Here is a 16,610-nt window from a genome sequence, read left to right as displayed (position 1 = left end):
GCCAATAGTAATTGAATTCTGATGAGAGCACTTAAGTAATCCGGCTGTTACTGAAGAAGAGGAAGTGGTGAGAGATCGGAGTGAGAATGTCTGGCCCTTGCGGGAATGTAAGTGCCAATAGTGCTGAAATGGCATTCTTGCTGCAAGGGTTGAAGCTTATAAAAAACAAGTTGATGGGTTCGTAATGTATGGTGCAAGGTGATTTTTTAAATACCTTGGTGTAAGAATGAGCAAATGGATACCATGGCCATTGAGGAAGTGTTGCCTGCAATTGGCTAGTTTATTGAGTTACTATTGGCATTAGAAGGATCACAATGGTCCATAGCCATAAGATGTGAAATCATGCAGCCACGATCTCTTATGGACTATGCTCAAAGTTTAAGAATTTTGTCTCTTTGGACACCCCTAGCGACCCATCTCTTATGGACCATAGTCAAAGTTCAAGAATTCTATCTCTTTGGACACCCCTTGCGACCCAATTTAACATTTTCCACATTTGAATGATTGCACATTTGAGTGATTGCGACCCTTTTCTGCTAAAGAAAATTGTTTTTCTAGCATACAATTATCAACGATCTAAACTACCAATAAAGTGAAAAACCAAAGACAACAACAACACTAGATTTTCAATCTATAAAATGGAGAAAGATCTAACGATTACATTTTATTTTTTTTGCGTGAAAGGATTAATCATTTATTCTTTTCCCCTGCAATAATTTGAGCCTATTTGACAATTAAAGTTTCAAAAAATGCTAGACAACCCCTATGCAACCGGCCTGGCTCTCATAACTTTTGGCGCCCTATTGTATAAGTTACATAGCTAAGTGGTTTATATACATATATTTGTATCAATTTTAGAATTTATTATATTTTAAAATATTGTAACATTTTTTTACATACAAACATACGACCTTGCATGTTGATAAACTTGTTCAAAATTTCTAAATTCAAACCATACAAAACTTAAAAGTCTAATAGGATATGTATCAGTAATAGTCTCCAACTCTCCATATTTCATAATAAGTGAAAAGGTTTAAGAAGCTTCTTCAAACCACAAAAACTACTTTTGATTCTAAAAAACTAGTATAGCTAAGAGATTGAGGGTTTATGGATTTATTTATTTCTAACTTTGGAGGTTGAAAATAAGCCCTATAACCTATTTAAACCTTTTTGAGGGTCAAAATTACCCCATTTTCCTTGGGGTATTTTTTTTAAAAAAAAAACCGACGTCCTGGGCGCTCACCTAGTCCACCTGGGTGCCCACCCAGATACATCCACCCGTGTAAGACCGCCTGGATCTGAACGTGCGGTATTTTGGTCCAGGCTGCTTAGGCGGGCGCTAGGCACCAGGCGGACAGTTTTTTAAAACAATGTTGACAATAACAATCACTTAGCTCGCTCGCTCAACAAACCAAAAAATATCTATCTTAACAAACCATGAAATTGCTGTGCATTTTTTCATTGGAGTTTTCGTTTCACCCAACTCTCCTAATAGACAAATGAAGAAAGAAATTCACAAATAGGCACTACAGGCTGGACTTCCACTAATCCATAGTCCAGACAAATACAATGGCTCGGAGAACTTAGTGAAACTTGTGCTTTCAGCCTATAAAATGGTAAAAGAGTAGCCTCTATCACATATTTACTAAAAAAAATAATTTATTGTCTGACAAGATATGTGAACAAACTCTTCCACTAAAAGACATCAATTGCCGCGATATATTCAAAGTCCAACAAGGTTGAGAAGAAATTCATCCCAAAAAGAAAGACTATATGCGAGAGAAACCCCTCTGGTTCGGACTGACTGTGTTGGGTAAGGCAAATCATCCATATTCTGTTTTTACCAACCATTGCAGTTCCGAAGAAAGGAAGCGGACACTAAAGGTTCCGTCAATGTGCGTGCATCAATAAGGCCGGAATTTCCTAGCAGCTCTCAGCTCCTGAATTCGCTTCTTATCCTGCTCAAATTTGTTCTGCAACATCATAAGCTCTGCAAAAAATAGCAACACAGGTAGATGACCAACCGAACAAAGCCGCACTTCTATTACAATACGTAGTGATATAAAACTTGGCAAGTCCAACAGGGACTCACCCAAGTCCAACTGGGATTCACCCAAGTTACTTGGAAGATTAACGAGTTTGGAACAAAAGCTTCAGGAACTGGCCAGATCTCGCCTGTTCCCAAGGTTTTATTGTTAATAAAGACTTCGCCAAGTCGAGTTGTCTAAGTCAGGTTCAGGAACCTTGACAGTCCGGACCTGAGTACTTGTTTCAAACCACTGAAAACATGTATTTATCAAGAAACATTTAACTAGGCCAATCATAAAATGATCATTAATGAAGAACCAGGCAATTGAGAAGCATATGTTCTATACTGAAATTGTTTCAGCCCCTCCAATGAATGAATGTGCAGTGTTTCAGAGTTCAAAGCATTTCATAGCAGCCCCGGAGCCAAAGATTCAAAACTCAAATCCCATTTTGTTGTCTTTCATTTTTTTTTTATGAATTTCACTTTCTGTTTGGAGAAAGTATTGCCAAATGCCTAAACTAGAAATATTGTCCAAGCTCATATCACAATTTTAAGAGATCGACCCCTAGTATATGAGACATCTATCAAAGAAATTGGAGAAGCATTTCCGATGCAAAAGAGCAAAACAGGGAACACATAAAAGGCACCTTTTATTGTTCCTAATTCCTATTTCCTAAACCAGGCACTTGATGTGGACAACCAACTCCAAGTTGCATGACGTGCATTTAACCATCCAAAGACTGAAATTTTAAGAGTCAAGTCTTTATTATTGAGTTCAAGACCAATTAAATAAGTCAGGCATCTGAACTTTTAAATAATTCTTCTATGTTAGAAGGTAATCAATTTATAGTGTGTACTCTGAGTTGCAGTACTCTTTTTTAACATAATATTGCCCTTATGAGAAAGCAACTCCATTCTAAAACCCTACTATCAATCTTGCATTCAAGAAACATCGGTGCCAAATATATGAAGTAATCACCATTAGCAAACAGACTTGCAAAAATACTAACGAAATGTGTGCGTCAATTCCTGACTATTCATCAAATTAGTTCAGTTATCAACAACTGTTATTTGAGAAAAAAAATTATGATTGCAAAAAATATGCATTAGCATACCATTTCTATGGGCCTCCCGTTTTTGAAATCGGTAAAAATTTAAACCAGCTTCTTTGCTTTTCTTTTTGGCCATTTTATCCATTATAGCCGCCTGAGCAACAGAACCCACAGAAACCCCACTTTCAGCATCAGTTGTCTTTTTTCTGCCTTTGTGGTGTACCACAACAGTCCAGCCACCTGCTGCAGCTTTCTCCTCTCTCTCCTTCCTTGCCTGCAAAAATTCAGAAGACATATAACAGGACAGAAGAGACAAGAAAATATCAAGGATATATTACACAATACAGGTGTATAATATACATGGAGTTAAGGAAGCCATATGGCAAAAGCCATATGCAGGGCCATGAGTTAAGTCAAACTTAAGATGGGAATACGTAAAATTTCAGCCTAAATCAATATAACCACAGATTCAAAGAGAGTGAAATTGATTCATGTAAGTTAATATACTAGACTGAACAGGGACTGAATTCAATCAATGTCACCTTTTCTTCCTGTGCCTCGTGTTCAGCAATAAATGCATCAATTCTCTGCTGCAAGACCTCCAAACCCGGTCTATGGCAATGGTATTCCATGATCCACTCTGTTGCATAGAAAGCAAAGGAGTCTCAAAATGCTTATATATTTACATAACTAATTATGTATAACACACACACGCACACACAAAAAATGTGCCCTATATGCATCCAGTGTTTGTAAAGCTAAGAATAAAAATATACAAAAAAAAAAAAAAAAAGCCAATATGAAGGCTTGCTATCAGCATGAAGCAAAGTTTGCGATGGCATACAAGAAGCAGAAGCGATTACAGCCATTTTACAAGGTTAAATGCCAATATATGCCTTTTTTTTAGAAATGTTCACTATAATTATATTACCGAGTAAAAAACGTACACAAAATCCAAGGGGTATAAAAGAAACAAACAAAATTACAACTCGAAATAGTTGGAAGGTAGCACTGCAAAAATCCAAGACCCCACCAGGGTGTTAGAATTAGCTCCCTCACGGGCAAGGTGGTCAGTGTCGAAGTTAGCTTCCCAAAATGTATAACACCAAGAGATTGAGATATCCTGAGTCAAGTGGGCTATCTCATCGAATATATTGTCCAGAAGCCACAGCCAAGGGGAGACTCCCGATGCTCACAAAATGACATTTTGGGAGTCTCCTGGCACCACTAGGGTGGGGCCCCAGGTAGTTTGAAATCTACGGAGGCCTTCTAAAAGGGCATTGGCTTCAGCTAGAGTTGAATCCGCAAAGCCTATGGGGCAAGAATGAGCTTGCAAGATCTGACCAACAATAGAGCAAAAGAGGCCTCCTACTTCAGAGGGTGCCGGGGTGCCAAGGAAGCACCCGTCAAAATTCAGCTTGATGGAACCTGGCTTGAGTGGCCTCCAAAGAGATGCTCTCGAGTTCCTACGGCTGACTACCTGAATTAAGTTGTCCCAGTTCCTATAGAAATCAGTGTAGGGGCAGTTCTCGAACAATCTATGATTTGTGGCTCCAAATGCCACTAAGTTCCTAATAAGAACCTACTTTTCCAGCCCAAGATACAACAAATGTTGCAAGCCACCGATGTGCATAGGAACTTCTTATGAGACCCATAAAGGAAGGCAAGAGAGGTGATCCTATTCCGAAACTCTGAAATGAATAGAGAAGTGTATGAACTAGAAAAGGTTTCAAGATATATTAAGATAAAAGATTTGGTCAGCATTTTCAGTTTAATTCACATGAATATGACATTAACAATAAAAAATCTGCAGATATGTGTGATTTAAAACTGAGTGCCTTTAAAGTAGTCTGCAAATCAAACCTCTAATTCCCCGTAGTACCCCATTTTCATTACTTTTCACTCTTTGACACATATAACCGGATGTTCCATTCGAACATATGATTTCAGTTATATATACATAATGTACATTCATACATACATAAACACAAAACAAAAGAATACAGTTTTAGTAACATAAAATTCCCACACAATCTCATGCAATGCGCACGGCAAAGAGCTACTACAAACATCATGGGAAAAATGTATAGCAAAGAGCTATTGCAAACATCATTAGAATTACTTACTATTCCAAACATCAAAAATGTGTATAGAATAGAGCTATAGTAAAAATCACAGAAATGCAGTAATGTCTTGACATTTTTCAACATTGCAAAACAGATATACATACTTTTCATTCCTCTGGAACAGTCTTCATCCCCAGAAGAAATCTGATCAACTTGCTCAACCTCAAGTAGGGAACCCTCTTGTGATACAAGATTACTTGCTTCACCGGTATGGGAAGCTTTGCTGCCTTTGTGTTCAGAATGACTTGAATGTCTCGGTAGTTTAACATCGGCTGGAAATTTATAGGACAAATATCAGCAAGGGGTGAAAAGCATGACGTAAGTCTACAGGCAGTTATGAGCTAATGAGTGGAATTTCCATGGAAGAGGTCAAGCATAGGTGAATCAACAATTAACAATTAGCAAATGGTACTTTCATGACTAGTTCATGCCAGGTGAAAAGAAAAGACTCTATGATTTCAGTGCTCATTTTTTTTTTGGAAGTGAACTTTCAGTTATCATAATTTTAGAGTTCGACAAGTAATACAATGGAAATGAAATTGCATTTCAACCGAAAGAAGAGTGGCACTCTGTTAGAGAAGGGAGACATAGACGAAAGAAATAGAGGAGAGGAAGGGAGAGTAACCTGAGAGTCCCAATTGCGTCTCATGCAAAAAATAGTGAAAGGGCAAGACTGCCCATGCAAATTGAAATAGGACATATAGGTCTTATTAGCTTAAAATAAAAGAGAAACAAGGATTACAAAGGACTTTTAATACTCCCCCATAGATGTCACCCATGCCCAGCTTGAAACAAATTGTTTGAAACAGATTATGACCAAGATCTTTGATGAAGATGTCTGCCAAGTGATACTTAGATTGGAATAGATACCTGCTTAATAGTGACCTTCTCTCGAATAAAATGACAGTCTATTTCAATATTTAATTCTCTCATGAAATATTGGATTGCTAGCTATATCAGTTGCAATTTAATTATCACAATACATCTCCATAGGTTCATTAATAGTAAATCCCATCTCCTGCATCTATGTCTACAACCAGTCAACCACATCAATTCACATGTAGTATGTGTCATTGCTCTATATTCGACCTCTACACTTGATCAGCCACAACATCTTATTTCTTACTTCTCCATATGACAAGATTTCCACCAATAAATGTACAATAACATGTGGTAAACCACCTGTCAGATGGAGAACATGCCCAATCAGCATCTGAGTGACCCTCAATAGTCAAATGATTATGTGATTTATAAATCAAACTTCTATCTGCAGCTCTCTTTAGAATCAAAAACAAAAGCCAAATGTAAAGAGATGTCAAGACATCATATTGGATTCTAGCAACGAAATTGTGTCGACATAGAGTTATTCACAAAGAACGCCGTCACTGCCAAGGGCATCAGCCTCTTGGTTAGCTCCCTTAATAATGTGCCCCAAATTCACATTCTTACTGTCATAAAAAACAAAGATCTCACCACAAATCCTCCATAGAGTACAGGATTCTTTATAGGCCCATCTTAAGACATTGAGACAATACCCTTCTAGTACTAGTCAACTTCTTAAATTGCAGGGACAGATCCATAGACCTCTAAACATTCCACGAGCCTCTGCTAATGTAGAATCAGTAGTAGAGAGCTAAAAAGAAAAGGATCACATCGATGATTCTAGCAGTTTACAACTTATATATGCAACAAAGAATGTAGAATGACTAAATAGCCTCTAATGAGGGGAATAGCTTAAAGCACCCTCTAACAATATACAATAAGACACTTTTACCGTTACAACATTAATCACATCATAATAAAGGATTTGACATCTTTTTCTCGGCTTAATCAAGCCAACCAATCATCTATGAGACCGATGTTTTTGGAGCATCTTTCAGTTTTCTATTTGTTTTGATCAATTTTTAACCTGTGTCAGTCTAAGTTCTAATCAATTTCAGTCTAGTTGTAACATGTTTCACTGTCGTATTACGATATTAGGACCGGTGTTGTGTTTTGACTAAAACACATGAGTGGCTTGTTTTCATCTAATAACAATTTTGCCCAACACTGGTAACCATGTTTTCAAAGATACACCCTAAAGGTAGATATAAGGAAATAAGATATCTGTTCATTGAAGCTAGGGTGTTTAGGTTTCACCATTTGTTTAGGGAAACTAAGGAATCATTATATAGAGTAGCACTTAAAGATGGGTAGGAAGGATTGCACTTATGGGATTGAAGCCCCCATGTGTGACAGCCATCAGCACTTTGTCATCATCATGATCATTATAGCTTTTCTCCAATTAATTGGGATCGGCTACACGAATCTTGGTCCGCCATTCTGCTTTATTAAAGATCATACCCTTAATGAAACCACAAGTTCTTATATCTTTCCGAACTACATCCAACCACATTCTTTTGGGCCTACCCCTTTCCCTTTTAAGTCCTTCCACTTGAACTAACTCACACTTCCTAACAAGTGTTGTACTTAGTCGGTGCCACACATAGCCAACCCACCTAAGTCTACTCTATCTCATCTTATCACCTATTGGTGCCACACCTAAATTCTCCAGAATGGATGCATTTCGAATTCTATCCCTTCTTGTCCTGCCACTCATCCGTCAGCACCTTGTCATATGTTTTGGAAACCTTTGGAGCCATAACATCTTTAGTGACAGAAGCCATATATTCTCAAATTTCATATTTTTGTGCTTTTATTTCTTTTTTCACCTTCCCTGTTACTTCAAATATTGGTAAAAAAGGTGGCCCAAAAAAATTTGATATTTTTAGAAAAGCATTTGAACACTTTTGTCAATGTTTGATGATATTCAGACAAGACATCGCTTGATGTTAGATGTCAATGTTATATCGATTTCAATTTCTGAACAAATCCACGTGTTTTAGACAATGATCAATTCTAGCCCTATGTTGGGTGATTGAAGACTCATTCTTTATAGACTTGTCCATTTTAAGAATAATAGTGATGCTAATAATAATGACAATGACGATGATGATGTTTAATCATAATAATAAGAACAACCACCACCACCACCAAATTGGGCCCTCTTTGTCTAAACAACATGTTTACATTCATATAAAATTATACAAACTTCATCAAACTTCCAGTTAGAACACAAACTACAACAACCTGAAAACCCTAAAGTAAATTCCCATGCTTTTGAGTCTTTGTTATTGGGAAACATGATAACTCAGTGTTCATCATATGAGGAAGTAATTCACATAAATTCCAATATATTAGTAAATATTCCTCAAAATAATATGCATATACAATTCATGACCAACTATAAAATTGAGCAACGGCAATTGAACAAAAAGTGAGACTTCACTTAACAGTAAATCAGGTAAACCAGTATTTCATGATTTCAGATCAAGACCATGAGAAAGAACCATTAAAGTTATATTAATATCAATGGCATGCAAGATAATACAAAATATTGTAACTTGATACTGAGGAATTAGCCAACATACATTTCGGTGTTCTTGTGCCAATTCCTCTCACGATCAGATCTACTTTCTCTGCAATCTCAACCTCACTTCCCTTTCCCTTGAATTTTCTTTTATTCTTCAATGACAACTTGTCCTTTTTCTTTTTCTTTTCTGCTTTACTCATCTTAATATCTAATGAAAACAAGTAACCAGAGCATGAGATTATCATAGTTTTCCAGTCACTCATTAATCTGCTATCTTGAATCCATGGATGCATGGATAGATGTCTCAAATAAATGAACATTCACTAACTCACCACCAATATCTTCATCACAATCAGCAGTGATTTTCTCAGTTTGAATTTCAGAATAGCCAGAACTTTTAGTATGACCTGTGGAAAGTATGCGATCAACTAAAAAGGAAATTTTTCTCATGCTGCATAGACAAACTTTGGAAGCCAATGTACTTGAAACAGAAACCAGTGAAAGGAAACAATAGAAACTTATTTGCTTTATGCTATTCCTAAAATAACAATCAAACAAATAAAGAATAAAACAATGACAACAAGGTCTCCAAGTCAATAGTTGTGAGTAAACATTTCATGAGCACTAAAGAAGTCAATTTAACAGCAAATTATAAGTGTCAGCAATCTATTCCATGTGTCACGAGAAACACCAGTGGAGTAACAATGCTTTCATCAATCATATGAAACAAGCACCTTTCACCATATGCCTTCAAATGCACAAAACATGAGTGACAAAGTTTATGAGATAGGATAGACTAATAATCTCAATAAATCATTAAGTCTCTTGGTGTATAAAAGTCAATCAAAAAAAGTAAATGACCAACAAAATCTGTTTTCCATTATACGGCATCAAAACAAAAGAACACTGTCCGCAATATGACATACTTGCCATGCAGCTTGTGCAGTTCCCATCCTCTGGTATATTTTCATAGACTTTGAGGGCTTCAGTGCCATTTTTCTTTTTTGTTAATTTCCTTTTCTTCTTCAATTTCACATCATCATTTTTACCACATTTGTCTGCTCTTCTAGCCTTCTCTAGAAACACCAAGTACACAAGCACCCAATTATATTACGTTTTAACTACCATCTTATTGAAATATTATCAAGGAATACAAGACATAGTAAAAAAATATAAACCCTTGGCATACTTACTATTTGAAAGGTCAGCTTCATTGTGTTCTTCATGAGGGTCCAAATCATTATTCCCATCTTCCCAAAGTTTGGAATGGCGAGAATATTCCACATCACCACTGGCTTCTACAGCATCTGCCAGTAGTTTGTACGTAAAATTACAGTAAAAATATACTTGTGCCTTTATAATAGTAACTGGATTAAATGAACATACTTGAAAGGACAATCGCATAGATACATCGAAACTTGGAACAGTCGCATTAGGGAAATCATGTAAGTCCAATTTTTAAATAGTTTTCAACAATATACCTTATAATTTCAGTTTACATCAATAGAAAATTCAACTATATCTTCTTAAATAAAAAATCATGGGATGAAACAGCAAAGAAGATAACTCCAGTTTGAAAGTAATAAACTGGCTTTAACTTTAAAATAGAAACCACCATAATGCTCCTTGGAGCAAATAAACTCAAGAAACTAACTCTCGTTTTGATCAAGCAATTTTCATGTTTAATCCAATGGCCCACATTACCTGCTTCATCTCCCACATTGGGTAAATTCCTTTTCTTATTCAGCTTCAAACCATTCTGTTTCTTGCATTCTGCTCCATTCTTTGCCTTCATCTGTGAAAACTAAAGTTAGAAGAACGGCACCAAATAAGTATGTAATTCCATGTGAAAGGATATGTATCTCATTCAAGTTAATAACAATTCCTAATTCAAGCCCTCAAATCTATAACAGACCCAACATTTCAATCAAAAAACAAACAAAAATAATAAGAATAACAGACCCAGATGGTGCCTTGAACTTAAGTTCAAATCTTTGCTGATTTAAACATCTCATATGAATTATGCATCATTCTATTGGAGAAACAGAATATAGACATTAGAAATTACCAAGAATTTAGACAAGAATTAGACAAGACAATACAGAAAATATCTCATTATAATTTCAACTTCTGAAGTGTCTTTTGATTGTCCTTACATTGAACAAAATATACTTTGGAAATCATGAAAAGAAGTCAAAATCCCTAAAATTAAATGAACTACTTGATATCAATTTATCTTACCAGATTTTTAAAATTCTTGTATTCAGTATCTCAGAGTAAAAAAAAAAGGAATTCCAATAAAAGATCCAGAGAACAAAATAACTGAGGTTCAAGCAGCTGTCATACTTTTGGACAAGGTATAACATATAACACGTTCTAGGTGCTAAGAAAACATAAATTATCCTTGTGCATTAAACTTATTGGTATAAGGTATCGATTCCGACTTTGGATTCCTTTTTTTTTTTTTTTTTGCTATATGCTTATATGTGTCCAACTAGACAAGCATTTTCATATTATATTACAATCTTCATCTTGCGAATTCCTATCTGTACAACCATAACACAGTATTCCATTTGTAGCCGCATGGATGTGTCATCCCAATTGTCACGACCTTCGAATAGCGCAAAGAAAAACCAGGCTCATCTCTCACATGGCACAATCACCATACATCACATTTTCAATGTCTCTTATATCCAAGATACACCTCTTAATGCTCATCATTCATATTCATTTTACTTTCCATGTTAGTTTATCTATCCCACAAAACCTCTGGTCGTTCATATCTTTGTTCTCACCTCATTATGTTAATATTCTTATTTCCAAATAGCCACATGTTCAAATTCATTTACAGCCTATTATTCGCTTTTATAATGCTAACTTTTTTTAGCCAAGCTCAAGATTATTCTGATCCAAGAAATAAAGTTCCCAACTAGATTTTTCCACCAACACCCGTGTCATATAATTTTGATTTCCACAAATATGACACTTGTGAAGCCCTTGTGCCTGTCATTCTCTACTTGACATTACCTCTCCCCTAAACACAGCAAATGCCCAAGAGTCTCGTCATACTCAACCGGAAAAGTATTCTTCTATTTCCTTTCTTGAATGACTAGAATAATTTAGAATATATCAGATTGCTTCCAGTGACGAAACTTTCTCAATTCATTCCAATAATATCATCTTTTTTACCACAAAATATTGGGTTACGGCTACTACAATAATACTGCAAGCCAACTATGAGATTTGCAAGATGAAAATTTCCTTCTAATGGACGCATGCCTTTCATATCGACTCTTTTCATTACATCACATTTTTACTCATAGTGACAAATCCTAAAGAATAACATATATAGTCCTCCAAATATTGAAAGGATAAAAAGGAAAAAAACAGTGCCTTCATAGCATTTTCTCTGAGATTTTAGAAATTTAACTAGTTATTACTTTGCCACGTATGCTCCACTAACAAGCATGAACACCATGACTACCAACTATATAGCCAAAAGTGCACATTACTTACAATTCATCAAAGCCATAAACAATGCAATTGTGAACCATGTAGGATTTTTCTGGGCTCTAATACGTGCAAAAATTGCTGCAAAACAAAAACACCTCTACACATAGAGAAAGAGAAAGAGGCTTATGAAATATTAAATTGTACATTTCAATGATTACACACTCATAGGCATTAAATACACTACTCAGTGTACACTCTTTCTTCATTTATTACACTCTCTTTCTACAAAAACTACATACTCTCTCTTTCTTCTCACAACTTCTCACGACACTCACTCTTTTATCTCACCACAATCAGGTACTTCACACCTCACCACTCACCTCCTACTTATGCTTTTGCTCACTTGATGCTTACTTGAACCCATCGCACCCCTTTTTATAGCTTCATAAACCGCCCTTCTACATGATGTAAAATGGGTCACACAGTCCTTTATTCACTTGATTAATGGAAATTCACATTATTGCTTATTTACCATGTAACAAAGACATTTTAATAACCGCCTTTTAAAATATTTCTCTAAAGAGAGAATGAGTTGAACAAAGATGGAGCCACGTGTTGTTCCATCAATTATCCCCCTCAACGTTGGCTCCTTCTGATTATTCCGAGTTGTTCTTTGCAAATGAATGAATTTTGTGACGGTAAGTTCTTTTGTAAATACATTAGCAACCTGTTCCTTTGTCTTGATTGATGTCAGTGTGAGTTACATTCGATGATTATATACTCGTGAGCATTAAATATACTGCCCATTATACACTCTCTCTTCAATTATTACACTTTCTCTTTCTACAGGGACTATATACTCTCTCTTACTCCTCATTACTTCTCATGTCACTTACTCTTTTGCTCACACCAAACTCAAGTGTCTTACACCACACCACACTCAAGTACCTCACCACTCGCTAAATTGTTGTAGCAACACGTGGCTCCTTTGTTCAACTCATTCTCTCTCTAAAGAAATCTTTTCAGAGGCGTTATTAAAAATGACTTTATTACATGGTCAAAAAAGAGGGTAATGTGGACTCCCATTAATCAAGAGAATAAAGGACCATATGGCCCAGTCTACACCATGTAAAAAGGCAGTTCATGAAGCTATAAAAGGGGTGTGATGGGTTCAACGAACATCAAGTGACGGTTATCAATCTGACCCTTCATTTGCATCAAGTGAGCATCAAGTTAGCAAGAGAAGGTTATCAATCTGGCCCTCAATTTGTGTTTGCTAGGTCCTCCAATGTGATTGGCGGGTCGCTCGTCAATCTCTTCCACCAGGAAGCTCTGTCCAAGGCTGATTAGCTTCACAGCATCTCAATGTTCACATAAAATGGGCCTTGACAAAACCCGCTTTGATACCGATTGCAAGATTTTTCTAGGCTCTAATACATACCGAAATTCCTTCAAAATAAACACACCTCTTCATGTAGAGAAAACAAAAAGGGGCTCATGAAATCTTAAATACTTCATTCAACAATTACACTCATGGGCATTAAATACACTACTCATTACACACTCTTTCTTCAATTATTATACTCTCTTTCTACACAGACTACATAATCTCTTTCTTTTCACTAATTTTCATATCACTTCCTCTTTTTCTCACACCACACTCCAGTATCTCACACTTCACCACTCACTTCCTACTTATGCTCTCTTGCTCACTTGATGCCCACTTGAATCCAACGCACCCCTTTTATAGCGTCATGGACTGCCCTTCTACATAGTGTAGAATGGGCCACATGGTCATCCATTCACTGATTCAAGGGAGTCCATGTTACCTCCTTTTTTGTCATATAACAAAGTCGGTTTTAATAGCCACCTCTTAAAAAGTTTCTCTAGAGAGAGAAAATGAGTTGAACAAAGAAGGAGCCACATGTTGCTCCAGCAATTCTCTCCCTCAACACTGAATTCTTCAGATACTAAGTTGTTCCCTGTGATGAACAAATTTGTGATAGCAAGTCCTTTGGTAAATATATCAGGTAACTTGTTCATCTGTCGTGATTGGTGCTAGTGTGAGTTACATTCAATGATTACACACTCATGGGTATTAAATACACTATTTATTACACACACTCTCTTCAATTATTACATTTTCACTTTTTATGCACACTACACTCGCTTTATTCTCACTGCTTCTCATGTCACTCACTCGTTTTCTCACACCACACTTTAGTGCCTCACACCTCACCACTCACCAAATGTTGCTCCGATAATTTAATGAGTAGTGAGTTGTGAGGTACTTGAGTGTGGTATGGTATGAAGTACTTGAGTGTGGTATGAGAAAAAGCGTGAGTGAAATGAGAAGTAGTGAGAAGAAGGAGAGTTTGTAGTGCGTGTAGAAAGAGAAAGTGTAATTATTGATGAGAGAGACTATGTAATGAGTACTGTATTTAGTGCCCATGAGTGTGCAATCATTGAATGTAACTCACACTAGCATCAATCAGGACAGAATAACAAGTTGCTGATATATTTACAAAACTACTTACTGTCACAAAATTTGTTCATTACATAAAACAATTCAGAATGATCAAAAGAAGCCAATGTTAAGGGCGAAAATTGTTGGAGCAACAAGTGGCTCCTTCTTTGTTCGACACGGTCTCCCTCTATAGAAATATTTTTAGAGGCAATTATAAAAACTGACTTTACTAAATGGTAAAAAAGGCAGTAATGTGGAGTACCACTAATCAAGACCATGTGGCCAATTATACCCCATCTAGAAGTGCAGTCCATGAAGCTATAAAAGGGGTATCATGGGTTCAAATAAGTATCAAGTGAATAAGAGAGCATAAGTAGGAAGTGAGGGGTGAGGTGTAGTGAGAAAAGAAGTGAATGATGTGAGAAGTAGCGAGAAGAAAGAGAGAGTGTGTAATCTATGTACGAAGAGAGAGTGTAATAATTAAAGAGTGCGTAATGAGAAGAAAGAGAGAGTGTGTAATCTGAGTAGGAAGAGAAAGTTAAAAATTAAAGAAAAGAGTGTGTAATAAGTATTGTACTTAATGCTCATGAGTGTGTAATTATTGAATTTAAAGAGCCTAAAAAAACCCTACAAACCAACACATCTATACTTAAAATCCAACACATCTATACTTAAAATATGTAAGGTGCCACGAAACAAGCATATTCAAGGTAAACATTTCAAGAATTCAATCCACCCAAATTCAGGGAAATAGCAAAGCATAAAAGGAAAGATTAAAAAAATGCACAATAATTGTGAAATTCATCCATAATCAAATTGGAGACAAAAATATAGAGACCATTAAGCTGAAAAATAAGTACATAACAGTTTAAACATAACAAGAACTAACCACGAACCGTCAATTAAATAACTAGATAAAAAAAAAAGGAGGATTAATAATTCAGAGATAGAGTTTCAACAAAGAACAAATGCGAGTTACCTCCTCAGCAATCACTTGTTACTCAAAACAGCTCAAATCAGAAGCTGCAAAACCCATAAATCAATATTGATAAAAAGATAACAAAGTTAATTTTAAACTCACACATCAAAAAGCAAAAAAAGTGCATTTACTTTAAACTTTTGACAACAACAAAAAATGGTAGACATAGAGGTTCCTTCAACTCAAAAACTGCCAAACCCGCAAAAGGCAAGTTTCAGGAAATCGACAAAAGAACAGGAAACTTATATCAGAGAGAGGAAAAAAAACTCAAATTTTTCGGAAAAAGAACGAAGAACAGCAAAGATATATTGCAAAAATACATTGAGTTCTCTCGAATACTCACGGTTCCTCACCCACTACACGACCAATTGGATTCAAAAGCTACAAAACCTAAAACACAAGTTTCAGGAAAATCGATCAAAGGAAAACTGCACAAAAATTAATACTGAGATGAAGATAAAACACAAAAGCATAAGTACCATGGATAAATAGAAATCAGAATTCTATAGCTGAGCGTGCTAGGCGGCTGATTAATGACACTGTAACGTACCACTGTTTTAAAAGTCGCCGAAATTTCGACTAATTTCGGCGACAAGGAGCTACTTAGGGCTTCCTGCGACAAAGGCTAATCGTTGCGGTGAATTTATTGTGGAAAAATTTTACAGGAATATTATGGGTTGGGCACCATGGGTCATTTTTGTGTCCTACAACCAGTAAGGTGCACCACTGAGGAAGCCTTTAAGATCTTATAATGTCTTGAAAATCTATTCTCATTATAAATTTTAAAATTTTGAAGGAACGGTAAATCGAGCATATATATAAATACATGAAAATATAAAAATAGGTGTTCTAGATAACTTATTAAATAGTAGTTTAGTAAAAAATATATTATTTTTAAAATTTTAAAAGTAATGTAGATCGAGCGCATATATAAACACTTAAAAATATGAAAATAGATCGTCTAGATAACTTATTAAGACCTAAATTTGTTTTTTTCTTAATATTCATATATCTTGAAGTTGAATTAGAAGGTAAAAACACTCTTTCCTATTCAAAATTTTATATGCATTTAATTTCTATAGCATAAGGTTG

At 35.8% G+C, this 16,610-nt stretch overlaps 1 protein-coding gene across 14 annotated transcripts; it reads right to left on the bottom strand.

Annotated features, from left to right (window-relative positions):
- Positions 1-1,614: 1,614 nt before the first annotated feature.
- LOC18434021 (ribosomal RNA-processing 7 protein) lies at positions 1,615-16,310 on the bottom strand. 14 transcript variants are annotated; one of them, XM_020667061.2, is made up of 12 exons: positions 16,069-16,252; positions 15,862-15,908; positions 15,519-15,562; positions 10,324-10,414; positions 9,813-9,926; positions 9,546-9,695; positions 8,952-9,026; positions 8,678-8,827; positions 5,312-5,479; positions 3,624-3,721; positions 3,145-3,355; positions 1,615-1,990 (listed from the first exon to the last, which is right to left on the bottom strand). In XM_020667061.2, the coding sequence occupies exons 4-12, from the start codon at positions 10,412-10,414 to the stop codon at positions 1,905-1,907; spliced, it is 1,143 nt and encodes a 380-aa protein (XP_020522720.1). In that variant the 5' UTR covers positions 15,519-15,562; positions 15,862-15,908; positions 16,069-16,252; the 3' UTR covers positions 1,615-1,904. The 14 variants fall into 14 exon arrangements, with proteins under 14 accessions (XP_020522720.1, XP_020522716.1, XP_088704964.1 ...); XM_020667057.2 differs by having other exon boundaries at positions 15,998-16,247; XM_088848838.1 differs by having other exon boundaries at positions 10,324-10,423; positions 16,069-16,247.
- Positions 16,311-16,610: the final 300 nt, after the last annotated feature.

This window comes from Amborella trichopoda, chromosome 10 (genome assembly GCF_054954075.1).
Source record: "Amborella trichopoda isolate Santa Cruz 75 chromosome 10, AtrichopodaSantaCruz75HAP2 v2.0, whole genome shotgun sequence".
NCBI lineage: Eukaryota > Viridiplantae > Streptophyta > Magnoliopsida > Amborellales > Amborellaceae > Amborella > Amborella trichopoda.
This window is presented reverse-complemented; position numbering and strand designations above follow the sequence as displayed.